The following is a 24,428-nucleotide window of genomic DNA, read 5'->3' on the forward strand; positions in this document are numbered from 1 at the left end:
TGTTTGAGTTGAATCGCTCTCTTTGCCAGCCTTAAGTTGGTGAGAGCACAGCCGTCTTCTGCAAGCTACCATGTGGCGATAATGTCTTTGTTTAATGAATGTTGGGGTCAGCGTGTGATCAGAATATGCAAATTACCCTAGTGGTAGGCTACCGGAAGGTTCTACCCTGTCAGAGGTAATTTACATATAAACGAATCGCCAAACAGAAGTAAATTGTTATTTACGGGTTGACAATTACTGATCACTAGCGGTAGGCCACCAAAGTAATGGATTACTGGAGTAATAGATTACTAAGGTAATGTACCAAGTGTAAGTTATGCAAAGCTATAAAGGTTGATTGGAGTAAATAGTCAGTTATCGGCCAACAGCTTTGAGCTAAAAAGGGTCGCCTGACGGGAGGAACCTCCACGGGGTCCAATCGCGAAGGCGGTCCACCAGTGGCACGACCGGTCAACAGGCGTGACGGGTCACTCCTTTGTTGACAACTGCGGGTCAGTGGCGTGACCTACCGAAGCGCCTGTGGACCCACAGGAGGCGACTCGCTGGAGTAACCGGGGAAAAGCTCAAGCTGCGAAGGCGTCACAAATGGCTATTGACCTATCAATGAACAACGGTACTTGATTACGAGTGATGATTAAATTACGGAGAGCAACCTATGATTCAAGTTATCAATGAAACAAACCTGCGATTTGTAAGTCAATAACTGAGGGGAGGCTGAATTACTTCGGTGGAGTGGACCACCGAAGGTGATCTGCAAGTAATTTAGAATGGATTGTTAATCAAACAAGTTTGGTTATTTATCTAATAACAATCGGGAGTAATCAAGGAGGAGTTGGAATTAATTAAGTAAAGTCGGGGTTTACTAATTAAATACAATGAGTTATTTGAATGAGCTAAACCACTGAAATTGAATTAAATGCAGTTAGGATTATTAATTGGATAAACTTGCGCTTTATGAATTAATAATACTGGATAATTGGATGCTGAGATGCACGAAAACCACTTAAAAATGATTAAAAGCACTCTTGAGTATTAATTGAATAAATTGACTAATTTATTAATTAATAAAGCATACAAATTATCTATCTGCAACAAAAATAAATGAACAATAGCTTAGAGACAATTCAAGTTGTGATTAGGTTAACTGGGTAACAGATCAATCAATAATAGTGCGGGTAATTAACCACAGAAAATGCGATGAAACACTTAAAATTATTTAAAAGCAATGCGGGTTATTCCCGTGGAAAACCTGCATTCATTCGCCAACGCCTCCTAGGTGTGTTAAATTACCCAAAGCGTTAAAATCATTGAAATTGATTTAAACCATTCAAACTATTAATCAATTGAATATTACCGTTACTTAATCAAAGTCGGGGCACCAGCTGAAGTTAGGGTCTTAAACGAAACATCAGTCTTAAAAAAAGAAAGTTCAATTAAAATGTTTAAATTATTATTTCTGATTGAAATGATAATCGCAATTTAACTGAAGCAGGAAAGGAAGGCTGTAAATCCGAGCACTGACTGTTACAACCAGCAGTTGTCGCTGAAAAGCACACAAAAACCACCAAGAATCGTTCAATTCAACTATTAAGTGTTTATTAACAAACGTCTATTCCTAAATCATCAATCTATGAATCACATCTAATCAATAAACATCAAGCAAGATCTCATAAAACAACACAATACAAAACAAAGCCAGCTAATAAAGTGTGTGTGTGTGTGTGTGAGTGTGTGTGTGTGTGTGTGTGTGTGTTCGAGTGTGGGGGAGCGATGTGTGTGAGTGGGTGTGTGTGTGTTCGAGTGTGGGGAGCGATGTGTGTGTGTGTGTGTGCGGGTTTGTGGAGCGAAAGGGGCGTGACTTGGTGAGAGGGTAATGACCACGAACGTCCACCAGAGGGAGGTAGACGTCGGCGGTCCGGTGTAATCACCCGATCTGGCCACTAGGTGCGCGTCGGCGCGCGGGGCAGTTGTGATGACTTAATGCAACCACCAGATGGCGGTACGAGCGGTTGCAATTACCCACGCGACTACCAGAGGGCGCCAAACGGCTCGGCGACCCGGCGAGGAAATCGATGTGATTACCCACCCGGTCACCAGAGGCGCTCGGCGTGCTCTGCCTGGGATAGCGTGACGTCACTGAGCTCCGCACGGGCCGTAGCCGTCGGGAGCGCGCCGGATTCCTTGTGGCCGAGAAATCCGAGCCGCAGTGAACTACACACGGTCCCAGGGACGCACTGAAAGGAGGCGCTTGGAGGCAGCGGCGGCCGTACCGTGCGCTGGTTAGTGAACAGGGAAACAGAGGAGAAGAGGAGAGAGAGAGAGGAGAGAGGAGGGGGTGTCTGACTGTGTACACTGACGCGACCGCCTCAGCTACACGTACAGAGTCCAAAAACGGCTGTTCAGGCAGATATGGACTCTGGGAGCAGAAGCGTGAGCTGAGGATGAGGAGGCTCGCGCGTGCGTGCGATGATTCGCGTGGATGGCCGTCCACGCGTAGACACAAAAGTACTCAGAAACAGGGATCGGCGTCCCAAAGTTACAAGTACCAACAATAAACACACAGCAATAATAATATCACGTTATTCTAATTCCTGCCCAGACTCTAAGCCTTACTTGGTTGGACGAGGGGGAAACGTGCTTCCGTGGCCAGGTGAAATCCGTCGATTTGTGGCCGCGGGCGGTTCTCTGGCGTCCCAGAAAATAGAGACCTGACGTGGACTACGGAGGGGAAACCCGTAGTGTGATCCGAGGGGCGATCAGCAGCTTCTTGCGGTGAGGGGGGGGGTGAAGAAGCGATGCTCAGGTCGGTCTGCAGACGAGCGTGCGGTTGCAGCGCGCGCTCGGGGTCCGGATGATGCAAACAAAAAGGGGGAAGAAAAAAAGAAGGGGAAACCAAAAATAAAGGGAATTCCCGCTTTTCTTGAGCTCGTCCAGCGAGGTGAAGAAAATTCAGGCCCGGTCCAGGTGCGTTAACACGAGGCGCTTTGTCTCCTTACGAAAAGGTGCGTCTGGGTTGACGCGATTTCGTTTTGGAAGAGGCTGGATCTCTTCCCGGGCCTGAATTTATACCGTTATGATGTCTTCCGGGCTCCCCGCGGCGTTGGCCGTGGTTCAGCCAATCCACGCGGGGTTGGCTTGCGCGTCACCGGGCCGGTGACCCGGTGATGACGGGATTTTGGGTCCCCCTGCCGTCGAGCCGCAGTGCCGCAGCTAGAGGAGGGGGGACCCGGGGGCCCCCCCAGGGGGGGGTCATGTGATCAATGGCGAATTTTCCAGGGTTGAGCACATGGTTTCTTTGTTCTCAAAGAAACGTGGCTCACCCCCCTCCTCGCCCCCCCCCCCTTCCTCATGAGGGTGAGTGAACAAAGGATTTTGGCTCCAACATCCCCCCTTTGTTCCGAAGAGTGGGATGCAGGTCACAGTCTTTGGAGCAAACCTGGGCCGAACAATCCATAGAATCTGTGAACGTCCCCATGTCCTGTGAAACATACTGTCCTTCTCTGTCCACCAGTTCACATGTGAGGTTATTTCCTGAGCAGGCTGGGCTAGTCTGGGCAGGCTAAGGCTAGTCTGGGCAGACTTACTATTTCTATTCTAACTATCTAAGCACACATACATTTCATTTCTTAAGGGTCGTCACCAGTGAACATGAAAGAGGTAGGAAAGGGACAGGAGAGTGAGAAATAGGAAGGGAACGGGTGGTTAGGAAAAGGGTTAGTAGGCCGTGCCTTCACCTCTTGGTTGGGTGAGGGCTGGCCTATTGTGTGTTTGTGGATGGGCCCACAAAACGTGGCGAGACCAGGGTCAGGGAATCCAGTCGGGCCTGTAGTTTCTGGATGTACTTGTACATCGCGTACGCCACTACGGCCGTGATGATCCAGCCACTGAGCAACATTCCGAGCGCTGCCATGCTGATGGGATGGTCTTGGTATGGGTGTCCACCTGCCCGCCTAGGGAAAGTGGCTGAGAGCCCTGTGGGCTTTAAATTGAATTTAATCAATTTGGTTCCCTCAGCCAGAAGCTGGCTTTGGAGGGTGGCATCAATTGTGAAATTGTGCCCGACGAATGCATCCATCATCTCAATCTCCACCTCGTGTCGGTCGGCATCGAGATGATGGAGGATTATGTCGTCAATGTGTACTGTAGCCCCTGGTGGGACATTGAGGAATATTGTTTGATTGGGCAGGGTGAGCTTGGTGGCTATATCATGGCGGTCGTAGGACATGGTCGCTTCAGAATGAGGTGTGTTGACGAGCCATCGACTACCTGCTCTCTCTACTCTGGTCTCGGTTCCTTCATCTTTGATGGACAAACTACCTTGACATTTCTGCTCCGGGGCGTCTGCCCTCAGCCCACATAGATAGTTGGTGACATCTCTAATGAAAGGGTTGCTGGGACAGATCCAGTGAATGTCTTTGGTGTTTGTGCACATGCTGAGATTGGGGACCAGGTAGAGTGAGGGGTTGTCGTCGTGGTAGGCGAGTGTGGGTGGCGTTCGGAGGTGTACGTGTGTGTTACCCTCCCAGAATCCCACATTCAATACGGTTTTTAAACGGTACACATTCTGCTTTTCAATGATTGGTAGGTTTAGGATAAATCCTAACTCTAGGTTCTGTGGGTTCACAGAGATCGGAATAGCACTGCCGAGACTATATGCCAGATGTACCTGTGAAGGTTGTACAACAGTGGTGGTAGTGGTCTTGAGAATCTGTTCAACCAGTGTTAGTGGAACTAAGTACGTGGGGATCTTCCCGGTACTGAGGCTACTCACGGAGGAACTGACTTCTCTAAGGAGATCTTGCATAAGATCCCTGACTATTCGCACATACGTTATGTCCTCACTGACGATACTTGACAAGGTTGTTAAGGCATGCAAGGTGTTATTGATTAAAGCAGAATGCAAGTTTACAGTGAGTATGGTTCCCTGAACCGTTTTGGTCAAGCCTTGTAACTGTTCACTCTGTATTAGGAGTCTCTGTTGGATTTCCGGCATTTCTTCTTCGAGTTCCCCGACATGTCTCTGAAGGGCCTTCAGGCTGACCGAGTTGGCTGCGGAGAGGCCAATCGAGAACAGCGAGCCGATGCCTATCTGCACGGAGAGGGCACATACACCAGTTGCTTTGATTAGTGTCTGCGGCGACCCTGCAGCAAGCAGGCGATGGCGGTGCTGCACTTGGACAAGGAGTGCGTTGTGTTGGCACAGATCCTTTAGAAGATCGGCATCAATGGCAGATTTCTCTGACCACAGAGCCAAGAGTGTCTCTGGGACCAAGGTCCCATTCAGGTGTACCCCCCCCACGATGTGGGGATTGTATAGTGGAGATCCATCGTTCGCCAGTGCGCATAGGAATGATGGATGCTCTCTCAGAGACTGATAGCTCCTAGACTGCCGCGACTGCTGGCCGTCAGGGAGCATGACAAGAGGGGTGTTTGAGCCAGATTCTTTGGAAGGCGTACACATGGGATTAGAACTTCTGGACTCGATGGCAGCGTTCATGCTGTCAGAAGAGGGAGGGTCCATGTCTGGACCGATTCGAGTCGGGTTGCGTACTTGGGCCCAAAGGTACCCGCGACGGCAATCGATCAGTGGGGCTAATCGGTTAAGGAGATCTTGGCCAATGAGTAATGGTTCTGTGTCCAGCGTGGTGACATAGATGGGATGCACCAAAGACATCTCTTGGAAAGTGACATCCACCCAGACGCGTTGGGTGATGGGTGAAGTGTCCTGAGTGAAGCTTCTGATGTTAATGCTGCAAGCTTCGACCTGCAGTGGCTGTCCAAGAGACAGCAGAGCTCTCGCAAGCTCGGCGAAGGTGGCTGAACACATTAGGCTTATTTCGGACCCGGAATCTAACAGCGCGAGGGCGTTTACACATCCTCCCACCACCACGGATGTGTAGATGCGGTTGGCGTTCTCTCGGTGCACGAGATTGCCTAAGAAAGTCAGGAACGGCAAATCGGTGGACTGGGAAGCTGTCGTTCTTGAACGTTCTCCCGCCTCACCTGTTTCTCCCCCCCACCCGACAAGGTAAACCTTGTTTGTGGTGGGTCGGGGCCGCCGCTCTAGTCAGGAGGGAGGGGGCCTACGTCCCCGTCCCCTTGAGGGGGGGTGGCGCCCCCTTTGGTTTGGTTGTGCGCCTTTCTGCTCAGACGGAGAGGGTGTACCAGACCCTCCTCCAGCATTCGTTCTGGGTGTCGGCAACTCATCGCCCTCAAGCCTCAAATCCGTGTTTTCCCTTGGCTCCATTTCCAGGACCCTCTGGTCAATGTCAGGCTTCTTACCCGGGCATTGACGCAATTCCCACACCATCTGCGCGTGCTGGCGCAGTTCCTTCATGGTGGGTTTGGCGGTCCTGCAAAATAGAGCCACATCGAACCTCCCACTGTCGTGGAGGTTGTTGACAAACAGAGACTTGAAGGCGTGATCTTCCTCCAACCCCGGTGCATTGCGGCCTTGGAAGTAGGCCACTCGTAGGCGCCTGTAATACTCCTTTGGAGGTTCAGACTTCCGTTGGGTGATCGCGAATGCACCAAACGTTGCCGAAGCAGGGTCACTGTACAATGAATACTCTTCCCGGAGAGCCTGGCAGAGGGTGGAGTACCGGTCTCGGGTGTCTGGCGGCAGGGATTCCATGAAAACATGGACTGTTCTGGACGTTGTTTTCCAGAGAAGCTTTAGCTTCTCCCGCATGGAAGGACGTGCGATGTCGAGGAGGCAGCGTTCAACCTCACGGAGGTAGTCCTCGATACTCGCGTCCTTGTTGCTCGGGTCAAAGCGTTCGATGTCCTTTGCGAGGGATTCGAGCTGGCGGGTCCGGACATCCCACCCCCTCACGGGACTGGGGCCGTCAGAGTCCTCTGACGACAGTTCCCCGTGGACTGCTGTCTGACGCGGGTCGGGGCCGCTAGGGCCATACAAGGGAGGTCTACTGGGGTGTAGAGGCACCCTCCTGGACCCCTGCTCCCGACTGCTAGCGTCGCGTGGGGGCTGCAGATGGGAAGGAGTGGCGGAGTCGTCGAAGCGCACCGTGCTGCGGCTGCGCGTGGGCTGAAAAGAATCACCATCTAAGCTATATGAGGCGTCATACCTCTGCGTTGTGGCGCATGAGGAGTCGATAGTGCCAGACCTCTCTGGCGAAGCCAGATTACGACGACCCCAATTAGGGTCACGTTGCGCACCTAGGGTGGCAGTGTAAAGCTGGTGTCGGAGATTTTCTTCCCTCTCCATGCCCATCGCGATTAGCGACTGAGCTTCTTCTAGGTTTTCCTTTAACTCCTGGATCTGAGGCTCACTCTCTAGTGTGCACTCATCGACCTTCGTCTCCTTATGAGGAGGCAGAGCCCGTTGCTTCTCGGGCTCTGAAGGCTGATCCTCGTCCTTGGAGGCGTCCAGCTCCTGTCGGAGGCGAGCGTTGTCCTTGGATAGCCTCTGGTTGTCCAGACGCAGCCGATCCGTACGCTCCTCCGCCTCCTTTGACTGTAGCTCTGCTCTACGCTGGTAGAGCAGGCTGATCTGGCCCAGGACGTCCGGCACTGTACGTGCCGGCTTGTCCCCTGGGTTGTTGACAAAACTTACCAGCTCTCGGATCTTTTCTTCGCAAATCTCAACGCTGTAGCGTTCGAGATTTGCTTTCTCCTCCAAGGAGAGACGGACGAGGTGGGACACCACGTCTCGTATGGCCGGCTCAGTTAGCACCGGCGGAGCCTCGGCTCCCTGTGCCCGGGAACTCTTACCCTCCATTGAGTGGTTGAGATTTACGCCCGAAGTCAACAACGTTAGCTGTGGTTAACGGCAAATTAGCTTTGCTACTGCACAGGTAACGGCTGTACCTGTGTCTTACAAACCTCTCGGTTTCGTTAATTGCTCGAGCTGCACCCTATCCAAGTTAGTCAGATGCGTCTAACACCTTGGCGAGCAATATTGTTAGTGTCTATTAATCGTAGTCAGAAATCTTAACACAGCGTGTTAATCATGCGTAGAATGCAGGGAAAGCAAGGCACTAACCACTTCACAACTGATTTCACACCACAAGTGACTTTGTTCGACAGTGCTGAAAAAGTGTATCTTGAAAACCAATTCTGGGAGAATAAAGTTAACGGCTACACCTTAAGTGAACGATTCAGGATTATTTTGTGCAGTTATTCGTAACAATGCTGGTTTACAACAGCCTCACACGGGGCACCATTATGTTGGGGTCAGCGTGTGATCAGAATATGCAAATTACCCTAGTGGTAGGCTACCGGAAGGTTCTACCCTGTCAGAGGTAATTTACATATAAACGAATCGCCAAACAGAAGTAAATTGTTATTTACGGGTTGACAATTACTGATCACTAGCGGTAGGCCACCAAAGTAATGGATTACTGGAGTAATAGATTACTAAGGTAATGTACCAAGTGTAAGTTATGCAAAGCTATAAAGGTTGATTGGAGTAAATAGTCAGTTATCGGCCAACAGCTTTGAGCTAAAAAGGGTCGCCTGACGGGAGGAACCTCCACGGGGTCCAATCGCGAAGGCGGTCCACCAGTGGCACGACCGGTCAACAGGCGTGACGGGTCACTCCTTTGTTGACAACTGCGGGTCAGTGGCGTGACCTACCGAAGCGCCTGTGGACCCACAGGAGGCGACTCGCTGGAGTAACCGGGGAAAAGCTCAAGCTGCGAAGGCGTCACAAATGGCTATTGACCTATCAATGAACAACGGTACTTGATTACGAGTGATGATTAAATTACGGAGAGCAACCTATGATTCAAGTTATCAATGAAACAAACCTGCGATTTGTAAGTCAATAACTGAGGGGAGGCTGAATTACTTCGGTGGAGTGGACCACCGAAGGTGATCTGCAAGTAATTTAGAATGGATTGTTAATCAAACAAGTTTGGTTATTTATCTAATAACAATCGGGAGTAATCAAGGAGGAGTTGGAATTAATTAAGTAAAGTCGGGGTTTACTAATTAAATACAATGAGTTATTTGAATGAGCTAAACCACTGAAATTGAATTAAATGCAGTTAGGATTATTAATTGGATAAACTTGCGCTTTATGAATTAATAATACTGGATAATTGGATGCTGAGATGCACGAAAACCACTTAAAAATGATTAAAAGCACTCTTGAGTATTAATTGAATAAATTGACTAATTTATTAATTAATAAAGCATACAAATTATCTATCTGCAACAAAAATAAATGAACAATAGCTTAGAGACAATTCAAGTTGTGATTAGGTTAACTGGGTAACAGATCAATCAATAATAGTGCGGGTAATTAACCACAGAAAATGCGATGAAACACTTAAAATTATTTAAAAGCAATGCGGGTTATTCCCGTGGAAAACCTGCATTCATTCGCCAACGCCTCCTAGGTGTGTTAAATTACCCAAAGCGTTAAAATCATTGAAATTGATTTAAACCATTCAAACTATTAATCAATTGAATATTACCGTTACTTAATCAAAGTCGGGGCACCAGCTGAAGTTAGGGTCTTAAACGAAACATCAGTCTTAAAAAAAGAAAGTTCAATTAAAATGTTTAAATTATTATTTCTGATTGAAATGATAATCGCAATTTAACTGAAGCAGGAAAGGAAGGCTGTAAATCCGAGCACTGACTGTTACAACCAGCAGTTGTCGCTGAAAAGCACACAAAAACCACCAAGAATCGTTCAATTCAACTATTAAGTGTTTATTAACAAACGTCTATTCCTAAATCATCAATCTATGAATCACATCTAATCAATAAACATCAAGCAAGATCTCATAAAACAACACAATACAAAACAAAGCCAGCTAATAAAGTGTGTGTGTGTGTGTGTGAGTGTGTGTGTGTGTGTGTGTGTGTGTTCGAGTGTGGGGGAGCGATGTGTGTGAGTGGGTGTGTGTGTGTTCGAGTGTGGGGAGCGATGTGTGTGTGTGTGTGTGCGGGTTTGTGGAGCGAAAGGGGCGTGACTTGGTGAGAGGGTAATGACCACGAACGTCCACCAGAGGGAGGTAGACGTCGGCGGTCCGGTGTAATCACCCGATCTGGCCACTAGGTGCGCGTCGGCGCGCGGGGCAGTTGTGATGACTTAATGCAACCACCAGATGGCGGTACGAGCGGTTGCAATTACCCACGCGACTACCAGAGGGCGCCAAACGGCTCGGCGACCCGGCGAGGAAATCGATGTGATTACCCACCCGGTCACCAGAGGCGCTCGGCGTGCTCTGCCTGGGATAGCGTGACGTCCCTGAGCTCCGCACGGGCCGTAGCCGTCGGGAGCGCGCCGGATTCCTTGTGGCCGAGAAATCCGAGCCGCAGTGAACTACACACGGTCCCAGGGACGCACTGAAAGGAGGCGCTTGGAGGCAGCGGCGGCCGTACCGTGCGCTGGTTAGTGAACAGGGAAACAGAGGAGAAGAGGAGAGAGAGAGAGGAGAGAGGAGGGGGTGTCTGACTGTGTACACTGACGCGACCGCCTCAGCTACACGTACAGAGTCCAAAAACGGCTGTTCAGGCAGATATGGACTCTGGGAGCAGAAGCGTGAGCTGAGGATGAGGAGGCTCGCGCGTGCGTGCGATGATTCGCGTGGATGGCCGTCCACGCGTAGACACAAAAGTACTCAGAAACAGGGATCGGCGTCCCAAAGTTACAAGTACCAACAATAAACACACAGCAATAATAATATCACGTTATTCTAATTCCTGCCCAGACTCTAAGCCTTACTTGGTTGGACGAGGGGGAAACGTGCTTCCGTGGCCAGGTGAAATCCGTCGATTTGTGGCCGCGGGCGGTTCTCTGGCGTCCCAGAAAATAGAGACCTGACGTGGACTACGGAGGGGAAACCCGTAGTGTGATCCGAGGGGCGATCAGCAGCTTCTTGCGGTGAGGGGGGGGGTGAAGAAGCGATGCTCAGGTCGGTCTGCAGACGAGCGTGCGGTTGCAGCGCGCGCTCGGGGTCCGGATGATGCAAACAAAAAGGGGGAAGAAAAAAAGAAGGGGAAACCAAAAATAAAGGGAATTCCCGCTTTTCTTGAGCTCGTCCAGCGAGGTGAAGAAAATTCAGGCCCGGTCCAGGTGCGTTAACACGAGGCGCTTTGTCTCCTTACGAAAAGGTGCGTCTGGGTTGACGCGATTTCGTTTTGGAAGAGGCTGGATCTCTTCCCGGGCCTGAATTTATACCGTTATGATGTCTTCCGGGCTCCCCGCGGCGTTGGCCGTGGTTCAGCCAATCCACGCGGGGTTGGCTTGCGCGTCACCGGGCCGGTGACCCGGTGATGACGGGATTTTGGGTCCCCCTGCCGTCGAGCCGCAGTGCCGCAGCTAGAGGAGGGGGGACCCGGGGGCCCCCCCAGGGGGGGGTCATGTGATCAATGGCGAATTTTCCAGGGTTGAGCACATGGTTTCTTTGTTCTCAAAGAAACGTGGCTCACCCCCCTCCTCGCCCCCCCCCCCTTCCTCATGAGGGTGAGTGAACAAAGGATTTTGGCTCCAACAGAATAATTGTGTTAATTCGTCTCAGGTCTGTTCTTCTTAAGCCAGCGACAGTTTAGGAACATGCAGAATCATGACAGGCCGCTTTGTTAAACATTTTTGATAATTTCATTAACCAACTAATTGATGACTAAATTAGTTGGAACCTATTTTAAAAATACATTTTAATCTATTAGATAGATTAGTTGTTTCAGCCCTATATCTTTGTTAGCGATATGTTATATGATATGTTAGATATGTAACAACGACAAAATTTGTAATAAAATATAATGTAATAAACCTCACAATGTAATAACTGGTAGATAATGTAACAAATGTGTTGAGCCCGAAATGTAATTAAAATTCTTTTTATAAAACCAAAAATGTAATAACTGGCCAATAACGTAAAAAGGTTTAACAAGAATTTAATTGTGGTCCGTTTAATGTTTGTACATTATTTTTTACTGATGATTGGAAAAATAGATTACAGATTATAGAGAACAGAAGACCATAAATGACTTGGGCAACAGCAATGAAACATAGATACCATAAACTGCATATAGATCTATGTAAAAAAATAAAAAACCTATCTTATTCGTTCAGTGTTATTCAAATTGAAGTAGGTCAAGTTCAAGTCCAATCCATAAATCACCGACTCACTTCATGATGTAATGAAATTATTACACTATTAGGGGAAAGATATCTTTCCCCATAAAGTAATATTGAAAAGTTTTTTGGGGTTTGAGGCTCAGCATCTTGGTACATTATTGACCAGTTGTCACATTTTGGGTTTTATTACATCATACACTGCTCAAAAAAATAAAGGGAACCCCTGAACAACACAATAACTCCAAGTAAATCACACTGGTGTGAAATCAACCTGTCCTGTTAGGACAGGTTGATTGTGAATCAATTTCTCCTGTTGTGCAAATGAATGAGAGGCAATTAGCAAGACAAATCCTATAAAGGAGTGGTTCTGCAGGTGGTGACCACAAACCATGACGTGGTTCTCGTCGTTTCTGGCTGATGTTCTGCTCACTTTTGAATTTTGTTAGTGTCCTAGAGGCAGCATGAGGCGAGTCTACAACCAGCTCAGGTTGAGCAGCTCATCCAAGATGGTACATCAATGTGAGCGGTGGCAAGAAGGTTTGCTGTGTCTCCGAGCACAGTGTCCAGAGCATGGAGGACATACCAGGAGACAGGCCAGGACACCAGGAGACGTGGAGGGGGGCGTAGGAGGGCAACAAGCCAGCAGCAGGACTGCTACCTCCTCCTTTGTGCAAGAAGGAACAGGAGGAGCACTGCAGGAGTCCTGCAAGAAGACCTCAGCAGGCCACTAATGTGATGTTTCTGCTCAAACTATCAGAAACAGACTTCACCAGGGTGCTATGAGGGCCCTCGTCCACAAGGGGGGGCTGTTCTTACAGCCCAACACCGTGCAAGGCCATTGGCTTTTGCCAGGAAACACCAATATTGTCAGATTGGCCATTGGCGCCCTGTGATCATCACAGATGAGAGCAGCTCCACACTGAGCACATGTTACAGACATGACAGAGTCTGGAGAACGTGGAGAACGTTCTGCTGCAGCAACAACCTCCAGCATGAGCAGTTTGGTGGAGGGTCAGTAATGGTGTGGAGAGGCATTTCTTTGGATGGCCCACAGCCCTCCATGTGCTAGCCAGAGGTACCCTGACTGCTATGAGGTACCGGGATGAGATCCTCAGACCCATTGTGAGACCAGATGCTGGTGCAGTGGTTCCTGGGTTTGTTCTGATGCAGGACAATGCCAGGCCTCATGTGGCTGAAGTGTGTCAACAGTTCTTTCATGATGAAGGAAGGTATTGATGCTCTGGACTGGCCTGCCCATTCCCCAGACCTGAATCAACTGAGCTCATCTGGACATCATGTCTGGTTCCATCCTCCAACCACACGTTGGCCACAGACGGTCCAGGAGGTGACTGATGCTTTTATCCACATCTGGGAGGACATCCCTCGGGAGAGCATCCCTCGGGAGAGCATCCCTCGGGAGAACATCCCTCGGGAAAACATCCCTCGGGAGAGCATCCCTCGGGAGAGCATCCCTCGGGAAGACATCCCTCGGGAGAACATCCCTCAGGAGAACATCTGCCGCCTCATCAGAACCATGCCCAGGCGTTGTAGGGAGGTCCTACAGGCACGGGGAGGCCACACACACTACTGAGCCTCATTTTGACTCGTCTGGAGGAATTTTACTTGACGGTGGCTCAGCCTGCAATGTGATTCTCCACTTTTATTTTGATAGAATTCCAAATCCATAGATCTATGGGATAATAGTTTTGATTTACATTGATCATTTTTATGTTATTTTGTTCTCAACGCACTCTACTGTACATTGAATAAAGACTTTTAACTGCAACATTTCATTCATTGAGATCTAGGATGTTATTTTAGTGTTCCTTTATTTTTTTGAGCCGTGTATTTTATAACAATTTGGGTCGTTGTTACATATTGGGCTCTAACAACCCTTTTTAAATCCTTGTCAAAACGTAAGACTTTCTCACCCAAAGAACTCTTTGTCTCTTCTCTGTTAATCCTGCCTCAGTCCCGTAACCCTGCCTCCATGTGTCCACTGTCTCTGGTTCTCTGAGTAGCTGGTGTTCTCGCTGGATCCAAACAAGGAGGCCGGGGCCGCGTGCAAACAGCTCATAATGCAGACCAAAGACCTGCAGAAGGAAATCACCTGCCTCCTCAATCTGCTTTGCCAGGTGGGAACACACACACACACACACACACACACACACACACACACACACACACACACACACACACACACACACACACACACACACACACACACACACACACACACACACACACACACACACACACACACACACACACACACACACACACACACACACACACACACACACACAGTGGTCGTGGTCCACTCAACCTGGTGTTCTCTGAACCACTGGGACCTTTCCTCTGTAACATAGACTTGATTTCACAAACTCCCCCTGACAGCATGGCTTTGAGGCTAATGCTAGTTAGCTATCTTTCACAGCAGCATCACTGATATCTCAGCTCAAGTCTCAGTGTTGTGTTGCTACGCTTAAGAAATTTGTTGAAAAATCTTTATATTTTGCTGAAAAGTTTCTCTGAAACTTTTCCCATTTTCTTGATGGTTTGGCCGGATTGGAGCCTCTTTCTGGCCGGTGTTGGCCCACGGGCCTTATGTCTGAGACACCTCCTGTTATAAACCTGAATTTGGATTAATGGAACCAGATTTGCAGAAAGATTTATTTATTTATTTATTTATTTATTTATTTATTTTTACAGAATACGAGTTAAATTGCAGCATTTTGTAGGTCAGAAACACCAACATTTTTAATTCTTCTCATACACTGCTGAAGTTCTTCTCTGAGTACAGGGGATTAAAAGCAACATGAACATGCTCTGACAGGTATGTGTGTGTGCGTGTGCGTGTGTGTGTGTGTGTGCGTGTGTGCGTGTGCGCTCGTTCCTGACAGGCAGAGTCCTCACAGCCCATAAGTCAGCACCGCTGTGACACGAGCTTGTCAGCACACAGACGATGGGGAGGGGGGGGGTGAGAGAGTTTAAGCGAGGGAGAGAGGGCTGGCAGGCAGACGTGGGGAGAATGTTAGAGAAGTTATAGATGAAGGTGCTGCTGGCATCAAACTGTGACACCCTATTGGAGGAGGGGCAACTTGCAAATAATCTGTGTCCCCTTGCTTTCTAAAGCTTCTAGTTGTATCTTTCAGTCCACAAACTGACACTCGCAGTGTGAATTCAGGGGGAAGGAGAGCTGCTCAGCACCGCCTCATGGTCAGACGTCAGTGTTTCCACTGTTTACCTCAACGACTGTCCATTCGAACACAGCATGAGGACAAGGCCTTCAAATAGTCACGACAATCACACGGAAATGTCTGTTTGGTGGATTGTTTCTCCTTATTTCTCTGCTTATATCTCTTTTCAATGGTGCAATATTTGTTAGGAACATGTGTTTGTGGGAGCTGAGGGTCGGGTTGGCCCACTTAAAAAACAAAACAGCTTTTCTTTGCTGTTGAATCTTGTTTTGAGCTTCTGGTACTTCAGGTGATGCAGAGATACAGTGATCCAACGTTCTAGTGGAGGGAAAAGGTCCCCGGGTCAAATCCAGGTCGGGCTGGTGGCCCTTCTGTGTGGAGTCTGCATGTTCATTTAGTGTGCATTTAGTTTCCTCCCACAGTGTAAAAACATGTTTGTGTGTGTGATCGGCCTGTTGCTGTTTACATCACAGTGACCATAACAACCAGAGAGCGATGGTGTTCGAAGAAGTGGTTCCCTCCCACAGCAGAGTGTGGCTGCACCAGGCTGCAGACGCCCGTGAGCAGGAGGGCTCACTTCAATATTCACTTCAATCATTCAGATATCAGCAGAGGATATTTATCAATATCTTATCATTTCCACATATTCAGCTCTGCTGCTCATCCCACAAATGCATGTCATCGTTTAGATCAGCCAAGTTTGATATGGAGTGGCCAGCCCAGTAAAACAACAGCATAGTAATCCACAAACAACCACAACACAAATTCAATATGGAAATTCAATATATTTTTTAAAAAACCTAAAAAGGTTGGAACGTACAAAACAATCCCCACAAAACTCACCATTAGTCCATTTTAGCATGCCCCCAAGTGAAATATACAACAAAATGCCAAAAGCAAGACCCATCTATAGTGCATTGTTCTCTGTATGCATGTGTGTGTGTGTGGTCTCATTACAAAACCAAACCGCGCCCACTAGTGGCACAACATGAAAACTACATTGTTTTCAGAGTTTCTGCCATTTCCATGGAAACAGACAGTGTTTTCAAAACATTGCTGTGTAAATTTTTAACTTTTCTGAAAACGAAAACGCAGACGTTGTCTAAGTTTACTGAGACACTTTACTGTCCTCTTCTGGTCTGGAGGCAAAACATTATATATTCAGTCCAGATTCTGCTGACATTGAACACAATTTAATTGCGTCTCTCTATCGCCTCACCTGATTTAATGAACAGAATCTTCATCACTGTATATTCTGGGAGTAAATGACTTCATTAACAAATACCAATCGGGTTGCTGGAGTACAGAGTCTTTAGTTGTAAATCAAAGATGTTGTAGACCTGCACGTACCTGGTAAACACAAAGTAACATTTCCTCTGGTTCTGAACAGTTTTTTGGTTAATCTTTTCCAATTCAATACCAATCTAAAACACTAAAGTGAAATCTTACAGAACAGCGTAACATAATCAACCAAAACTGATTTTATGTGAAGAAAATTCAACCGACCTTTCCTCCATAATGCCTGTATTCCCACTTTGTACCACAAGGTGGTGCAGTGGCTAACACTAGAAATCTCAAGCACCACTGGATACTTTTCTCAAGCATGACCTTTACAAATGAAATGAGTGGATGGTAACTATGCAGTTTTTCTGTAAAACACATTTTAATAATGAATTTATAATAATGAAAGCTTGGAGGTTATAAAATCCCCCACGTTTATTTGTCTGTCTGTTAACAAGATGTCGCAAAAACTAATGAGCAGCTCTCCATAAAGATTGTTAAATGATTTTGATCAATAGAAGAACCTATTAAAGTTTGGTGCTGATCGGGATCAAAATAATTGTTACAATTGAACGTTTTCATTTCGCAATATATTGTCTTGTGTTTTTTCCACTTATGAAATAAAGTCCTGTGATCACTAAACTACATAAATGAGTAAAGGCAGTTGATCTGGATGTGGAATACGTTTAATTTCCCTGTGTCCATGTCGACCCTTGGCAGAGGTCCGAAATCTCTTGATTGCTCTTGTTGTTACAGTATGTGATGGAGACCGATGCAGGTTTTTGCAATGGGCTGAACCCAGAGTGTGGCTATAGATGAAGACTGTTTCTACATCAGAACAGAAAACACACCGCTTGTGATGGGGGTGTGCGATATTAGATCATGAAGGATTAGAATGTGTTGACGATCTGACAAAGCAGAGACATTGTGGAATCGTCTGAAGAGCACATTTCATATGTTGCAGTTCTATAATGACGCGCCGATGCATCAGAAGGTTCACGTGCACCCGGCCGACCATTCAAAGTGAATTATGAGCGTGTCTGTTTTTAGTTGTGGAGCGAGGAGGCCTGGCTGAAGGCGAAATGGCGAGTTGGTCCCATCAAAGAAGATCCACGTCCATCGCAGTGTTTTGGTCAAAGATGGCGGAATGTTTTTGTTGACGCCCCTTTTTTCCATGACGATGACGAGACGGTGACGATCTAAAGATGGCCCTCTGTTGACGAAAACATAACGGGACGAAAATGTCGTGTGGTCTGTCACATGCAAATTAATAATGTAATTTTAGTTTATGAGGAAAGACGGAGCATCTCCTCCCTCCTCTTTTATACTGATTCACAAGTGTGTGTGAGCTGACCTGATATGAAGCCTCCATAGAGCCAAATGATATAACCGCAGTTTCTACAGAGCTAAGACACTGTCATTCCAGCTGTTTGGCTGTCGGTCAATAACAAGTTGTCAGCTGACCGTGATGAGAATCTGCTCTGATTGTCCAAATTCAGCTTTTAGTGCATGTAACTCTCGCTGTAGCCCCCGGCTAGCTCAGTTGATAGAGCATGAGACTAGCAATCTCAAGGTAGAGGGTTCATGTCCCACGTTGGGCACCACCTCAACGTGGGCTCACCACCCACAGGAAAGGTTCTAAATCGGTGCAATGTGATCTGGGTGACGGTGCCCAGACTGACACCCCCGCAACCCGGAAACGGATAAGTGGGAGGAAAATGGATGGATGGATGGATGGATGGATGGATGGATGGAACTCTCGCTGTGTGAAAGGCTCCGACAGTATCCCGGTATAAGTCTTTGGTCCTGAACTGTTTTTGGAAAGGTTCTGTCTCTCCGTCCTGAATCATCTCTGAGCGCTGCAGCATCCAGGAAAACAGGTTTCCGGTCAGGTGTTACGGTGTGGACAGTCAGTCACCTATATGGTGTCATGTTATCTGATGACCACTTTAGTGCAGCAAATAAAGGATTTGTTTCAGGTGAATCATTCAAAATGTGACACAACCACCAAACATGGCACAGATACTCTTTAGGTGTTACTATATATATATATATATATATATATATATATATATATATATATATATATATATATATATGCTGACCACCTGAAATCCAAGATGGCTGCCATTTTTTCCCCAATATGGCACCACAATATTACTTTTTGCAGTAAAAATGGACTTGCCCAATATGGATGATTCTGGTACCAAATCATACAAGTTTGACCATGAAGAATCTGATTTATGAACTTCTGAATAACTAATAACCTTCTAAGAACTCTCAGAGAGACAATGACAACAAAACTGAGCTGTTCAACTTCCTGGCTCAGAAAAGTGCACGAATATGTAGATATAGATGATGTTGCTAGGAACCATGTAGTCAGCATGAATGGTATGGCGCCTTGTCATCATCAAGAAGCTGACAAATACGTCTTCCTCCATGCCGGGAATGCAGCAGAAGAGGGCAGCAAAGTCCTGATGGTCAATGACACCGATGTTCATCGTGATCAGTGTTCTGCCAGCCCTTCAAGAGATTGGCGCACAGCAGCTGTGGGTGGCCGTTTGGTGAAGACAAAATATGAACTGGATTCCTGTGGATGATCTTCATCGTTCCATTGGACCGGAGAAAAGCAGAGGAGTTCTTTTCTTCCATGCCTCCGCAGGCTGTGATGTTGTATCCTGAAGCCTGAGGACATTCATCCCAGGTTTGCCAGGCGGTCTTCAGCAAACCAGTGGAGACGCTGCAAAGGTTTGTGGTGACGACGTATGACGGGTCCAGTAAAGCTGCAGGTGTGGATGAAGCCAGACTAGACATGTTGGCCCGAAAGCAGAGACCTTATGAAGCCTTTCCTCCAACTCAAAATACATGTTGTACTTTTGGATTCCCTATACTTGAAAACCTACTTTTAAACACCAAGATCAACTAAATCGGTTACCGCAGCGAGATTGTCTGGTAAAACGGCCAAGTTCCAAGCCAGAATGGCGGCCATCATGGATTATAGGTGGCCAGCGTATTAGAAATAGAAAAAGTTGCCCCAAAGGAGTATTTTTGCCATATTTGGTGCTTTAATCACATTTTGAGTGATTGTTTAACTTATCTGCTGCACTACTTGCAGCTGTCGGTGATCCTCTAACAACTGATACGTGAACCTAGTTTCTAACTATATTATATAAATCTGGGATGTTTTGGTAAAGTATTTCCATCCAGCAAGCTCAGTGGACGTTTAGAGATTTTTTTGGAGACCAACTGGCAGCTTGTCATTTTGTGTTCACTTTCCCTTCTGAGCTTCACGTGATGAAGTGACATCCAAATACTTTATTAACCGTCATCTTCACAAGAGAAACAGTTTAGCCTACTGACAAGTTGTATTTGCATTGAATTGAAAACTCAACCACACATACACAAGTGCTGGACAGACACTCGTTGTTTAAGCATTAAAGCCGAGATGCACAGCAGATTTAGAAAAAAAAAAAAAAAAGAAAGAAAAGTTTTTAAAGACGGTAATGAAACTGATGCGCTGCAATTTTGGGATTCTGCGAGATACGTTATTACAGTATTACTGCTCAACCCTACTGCCACATGAGGCCAAGTTGAGCATATGTGTCTCTCATCCATTGCTCATATTTTGGGTGTGTTTATTGCACTTAAGCAAATTCTCAGAAATAAAGCCACAATTACAAAAGTAAGAATGTTTTTGTTCTTGGTTTTTTGTTGTTGTTGGAGTAATGAACATTGAATTCAGTGTTACCACGTTGTCTTGTGTGTTATACGCAATCCTTAGTAGTTCAGAAAGTATTTGCCGTTTGGTGGAAACTTTATATGTCAAAAACCTGCATTCCTTTATTGTAATTATTCGTGAAAATAGCCGAAGGACAACCTCACAATGTGTTGAACTTGTAGATCTGCTATTTTCTTTACTTTTGTGTGACGTTGCTGTATGATGAAGTACAGCTCTGTGTGTCATAGATGAGACTGATTTGCAAAAACACACACTATGCCATTCCCACAGACTCCAACACCCAGCGGAATAGACGTGGTTCTTAACAAAAGGCCACATCTCCTCCTTCTATAAATTACTCTCTCCTATGAATGACTCTATTGTTAATAAAAATTAAGGTACACTGGGAGTCAGAACTCCCAACTAAATTTCTCTGAGGACTTCTGGGAGGGGGCCTCAATGGCCGTTAACTCGTCATCCAGCTGTGCCAAACTCTGTCATCTAATTTAAGGTCCTGCACAGACGACACTATAGTAAGGAGAAACTCTCAATGCTCTATCCAGACACAGTTGATCAAAATTGTAATAGGTGCTCACATGTTTTGGTCATGTCCCAAACTATCCAAATTTTGGCAACGATTCTTTAAACCAAACTAAGGAAGTGTTTCAGTAAGCACCCAGTGTGGGGGCATATATGAGCTCTACTTCCCTCTATGTCGGTCCACCAGCGGCAGATGACCACCCCCACAAAGTATTCACTCTAGAATATGGCAGTATAACTGTTTCGCATTGACAACCAGGGAGTAGGCAGCCATCGATAACTATTCTGCACGGCGAATGACAGCTATTCAAGCAGGTGAACGGATGTGTCCGAGTATATACATGGTTCATATGTTTAGGTGTGTATCTGTACGTGTACATAGGGGTATGTGTGTGGGGACGTGTCGATATATGAGGGTATGTACTATGCAGATGTATGTACATATTTGTTTATACTTATTTTTCTTTCCCCTTATATATTTTTCATATACATATATATTTCTATTATCTCTATTCTGTCATTATACTTGTACTTTAATCATTCAAGAGGCTTGGGGGGTTTGTCAATGTTAAAAAAAAAAAAGAAAGAAAAATGTGCACACTTTGGTATATCATGTCTGTGACTCGCATTTTATAAATAAAGTTAAAAAAAAAAAAAACGTGATAAAATTGGGATCAAGATTTTATTATAAAAAATCCTGAAATGATATATTTGCCTTATCACCCACCCCGAGCTTGTGATCTATATGATGATTCCGCTCCTGGTTCACAAAGGCTCAGGAAGTCCCAGTGACTCAGGTTCTGGTGTCGGTCTGAGTCGGTGTACGATGGGACCAGACATGCCGTCACCCTGGACATGAGCCTCACACTCACCCAGCATTCCCCCACTATTCTCACCCGCTCAGTTTAACTCAACCTGACTCATACCAGTACTTTAATCCGGACTGTGTGTGTGTGTGTGTGTGTGTGTGTGTGTGTGTGTGTGTGTGTGTGTGTGTGTGTGTGTGTGTGTGTGTGTGTGTGTGTGTGTGTGTGTGTGTGTGTGTGTGTGTGTGTGTGTGTGTGTGTGTGTGTGTGTGTGTGTGTGTGTGTGTGTGTCCTCTCAGATGGATGAATCCAGAGATGGTGGGGTTCCTGGTCCTGGTCCTGCCCACAGAGGACGCTCTCTGGCCCAGATTGCTCTGGTGGCACTGGGCTCAGCCTCCTTCATCCTGCTCCTTTACGGCGCCACCCAGGGAGACACTCCCTCCTTCCTGTGCACGAGCATCTTCTGATCCCGGTCCGGATGAGTCCAGTCGAAGCCATGACGGCTCGTTCTGAGTCTTAAACTGATCGACTGTTTTCAACCCGTCTTCAAAGTGTTGGAGGAAGAGGTCGCTTTTACTTTGACCGCAGTGTTTCCTGGGTCGGACCTTAGTGTTTTAGTTTATATTTTAATTGTTTTCATGTTGTGTTAGTTTCTGTTATAGGACCAGTTTGAATTTAAATCCTCTCCATTAGCCAACAGATGCAGGAAAGAGAGAAAGTGTTAAAAAATCCTATTTTTTTGGTAACTATTAGCCATCTAAAACTGTCTGGCGTGTAACATCCCGGGGTAATGGGCTAAATAAATTCAGTTTTGTGTTTCTTCTGTATGATCAGTGTTTGTTTAATAAATCAGGCCTGGGGTGTATATCCACTACTCCCAGGTTGCTTTCACACTCTTGAGCCACAGTCCCATCGGGCAGTATGTGCCGGACGGGGCGGGGTGGGTTTTTGTGTGTTCCCACAGAACAAAAAGTTGTGGCTAGTACTGAAAGAACCATAACCAACAGTGTCGATTTTTTTGTCACCGCTCTGTTGAGGTACCAAGCACAACGAAACGGGTCCCATTAGCAGGAGCTACGACGCAGCCGTCTGCTGATTGGTAGTGAAGATCGTCACTTGAGACGAGCAGCAATATTTAAATATCTCATCGGTTGTACAGTATAAACCCTCCCGTTGTTGTTTGCATACGCCGCTTTTTACAAGCTGATTGATTTGTTAAGTGGGTTTATTGAAATGTCTGTCCTGCACAGCTCCCAGGTCTTCAGACGAGGTGCAGACGCTCCTCTCAGTAACAGGAGAGGAGATTCAGCAGGAGCTGGACGCTGCTGTTCACAATGAGAAAGATTTCCCGGCTGTGTCACAGAGAACAGAGGCTCACGGCTTTACTGGGGTGGCTGCAACTTCAGCGTTGGTCCCATGACTACTGTTGCGTAAAGACGTTACACATTTTACGACTACATTTTAATCACACTCTCTCTGGTGGGACCGGGCAACAGAGTTGGGTCTGGGTGCGCTTTGCCTTACCGCCCCGCTCCACCCGCTCCACAGGTACCAAGGCTTTAGATGTGGGGGTGGGGGGTTCACACCTCCACTTGGTTTGCTGTGGGACAAAGTCGTTTAATGATTTTGATCAGTTTTATTTACTTCTTTATTATTTCTTTTACCCCCTAAACCTGCAGCAGCCTGCCTACAAAGCAGCAGAATACCAGTCAACAATGGAATAATATTAAGGCAGAACGTTTCACTTGCCTCATGACTCCTTTAAGAAAGCAAAAGTGAAAGTCATTAGCACACTTTGTGAAGAGAATTTAATGACCACAGAAGTAATTCTGCAGCAAAACAGCAGGTTGCCATGTTGGCTGACCAGTAGCCACCAAACTACTAAAGCTGGAGGAAATACTTGCAGGTAAAATATTAATTTCTCCTCTTTTTCTCTTTCCCTTTTATTTTTTTGCTAAACCACGTTCACTCAAAGCTGAAAAGAAGTTATAAAAATAGTCTTTAAATTGAAACAATATGTGTTGAGTGGACATTAATTCCATGGTTTTCCATGAATACATCATGACCAAGTAGAAACAAATGTGACTAATCGCAATTAATTACTGAAAATTGTGCAAATTTGTTTTTTTTTCTTAATTGATTGACAGCATGACTTGGAATACAATGTCACTGGGCCTCTGACACCTGTTTAAAATTGTTGAAAAAGAAGGATATAGGACATTTCAAAATGACCATCTGCACCATATTTTGGACCCGTGATTAGAATAAGATTTATATTATATGAGTGTTTTTGGTACGTGTTTAAAACATCCTTAAAGTATTTGTACTTTACTTCTGACAGCTATGTGATTATCAGATATTATCTTTATCCTTGTGGAAAACATAATGAGGCACAGCGACCTTAATGAGATTTATTAAGGCAGCCAACGAATTAGTCCAATTAAATTGGATTTCCTTGCGCTACTGCGCAAACAGTATTGAGCGGGCTCGAGGAGGACGGCCTAAAGCTCCTTGTTGTTTTATGCTTCATGGGAAAAAATCCAATTTGCACATTAATCTCATCTGCTGAGGGTCTCCGGACCTCCTCGTCCACCCGGACCAGATCAAAGATGGAGAAAATGCCGCGTGACATGGTCCAGATTTTCCCCCTCGAGACTTCAAAAAGACTGTAATCCAGTGGAAATGGACACGTCACCTTTAGGTGCTGCTTTGGGAGAATCGTAATTGTTTGAGCCATCATTCCTGAGTCATTACTTTGAGAGATTAGTAGTATGAGGCTGTGAAATGACTGCGTCGGGAATGAGGAGCGCGTGGCACCTGCGCGT

General features: G+C 46.4%; 1 protein-coding gene across 1 annotated transcript in view; it reads left to right on the top strand.

Moving 5' to 3' along the window:
* asz1 (ankyrin repeat, SAM and basic leucine zipper domain containing 1) overlaps positions 1-22,501 on the top strand; it is a 55,361-nt gene extending 32,860 nt beyond the window's left edge. Inside the window, exons 12-13 of the mRNA XM_080475662.1 lie at positions 14,080-14,193; positions 21,903-22,501. Coding sequence (XP_080331788.1) covers positions 14,080-14,193; positions 21,903-22,070 — 282 coding nt within the window. The 3' untranslated portion in view covers positions 22,071-22,501. The remainder of the gene's footprint in view (positions 1-14,079; positions 14,194-21,902) is intronic.
* The last annotated feature ends 1,927 nt before the right edge of the window (positions 22,502-24,428 follow it).

Source organism: Lipophrys pholis, assembly GCF_963383615.2.
Source record: "Lipophrys pholis genome assembly, chromosome: 11".
Lineage (NCBI taxonomy): Eukaryota > Metazoa > Chordata > Actinopteri > Blenniiformes > Blenniidae > Lipophrys > Lipophrys pholis.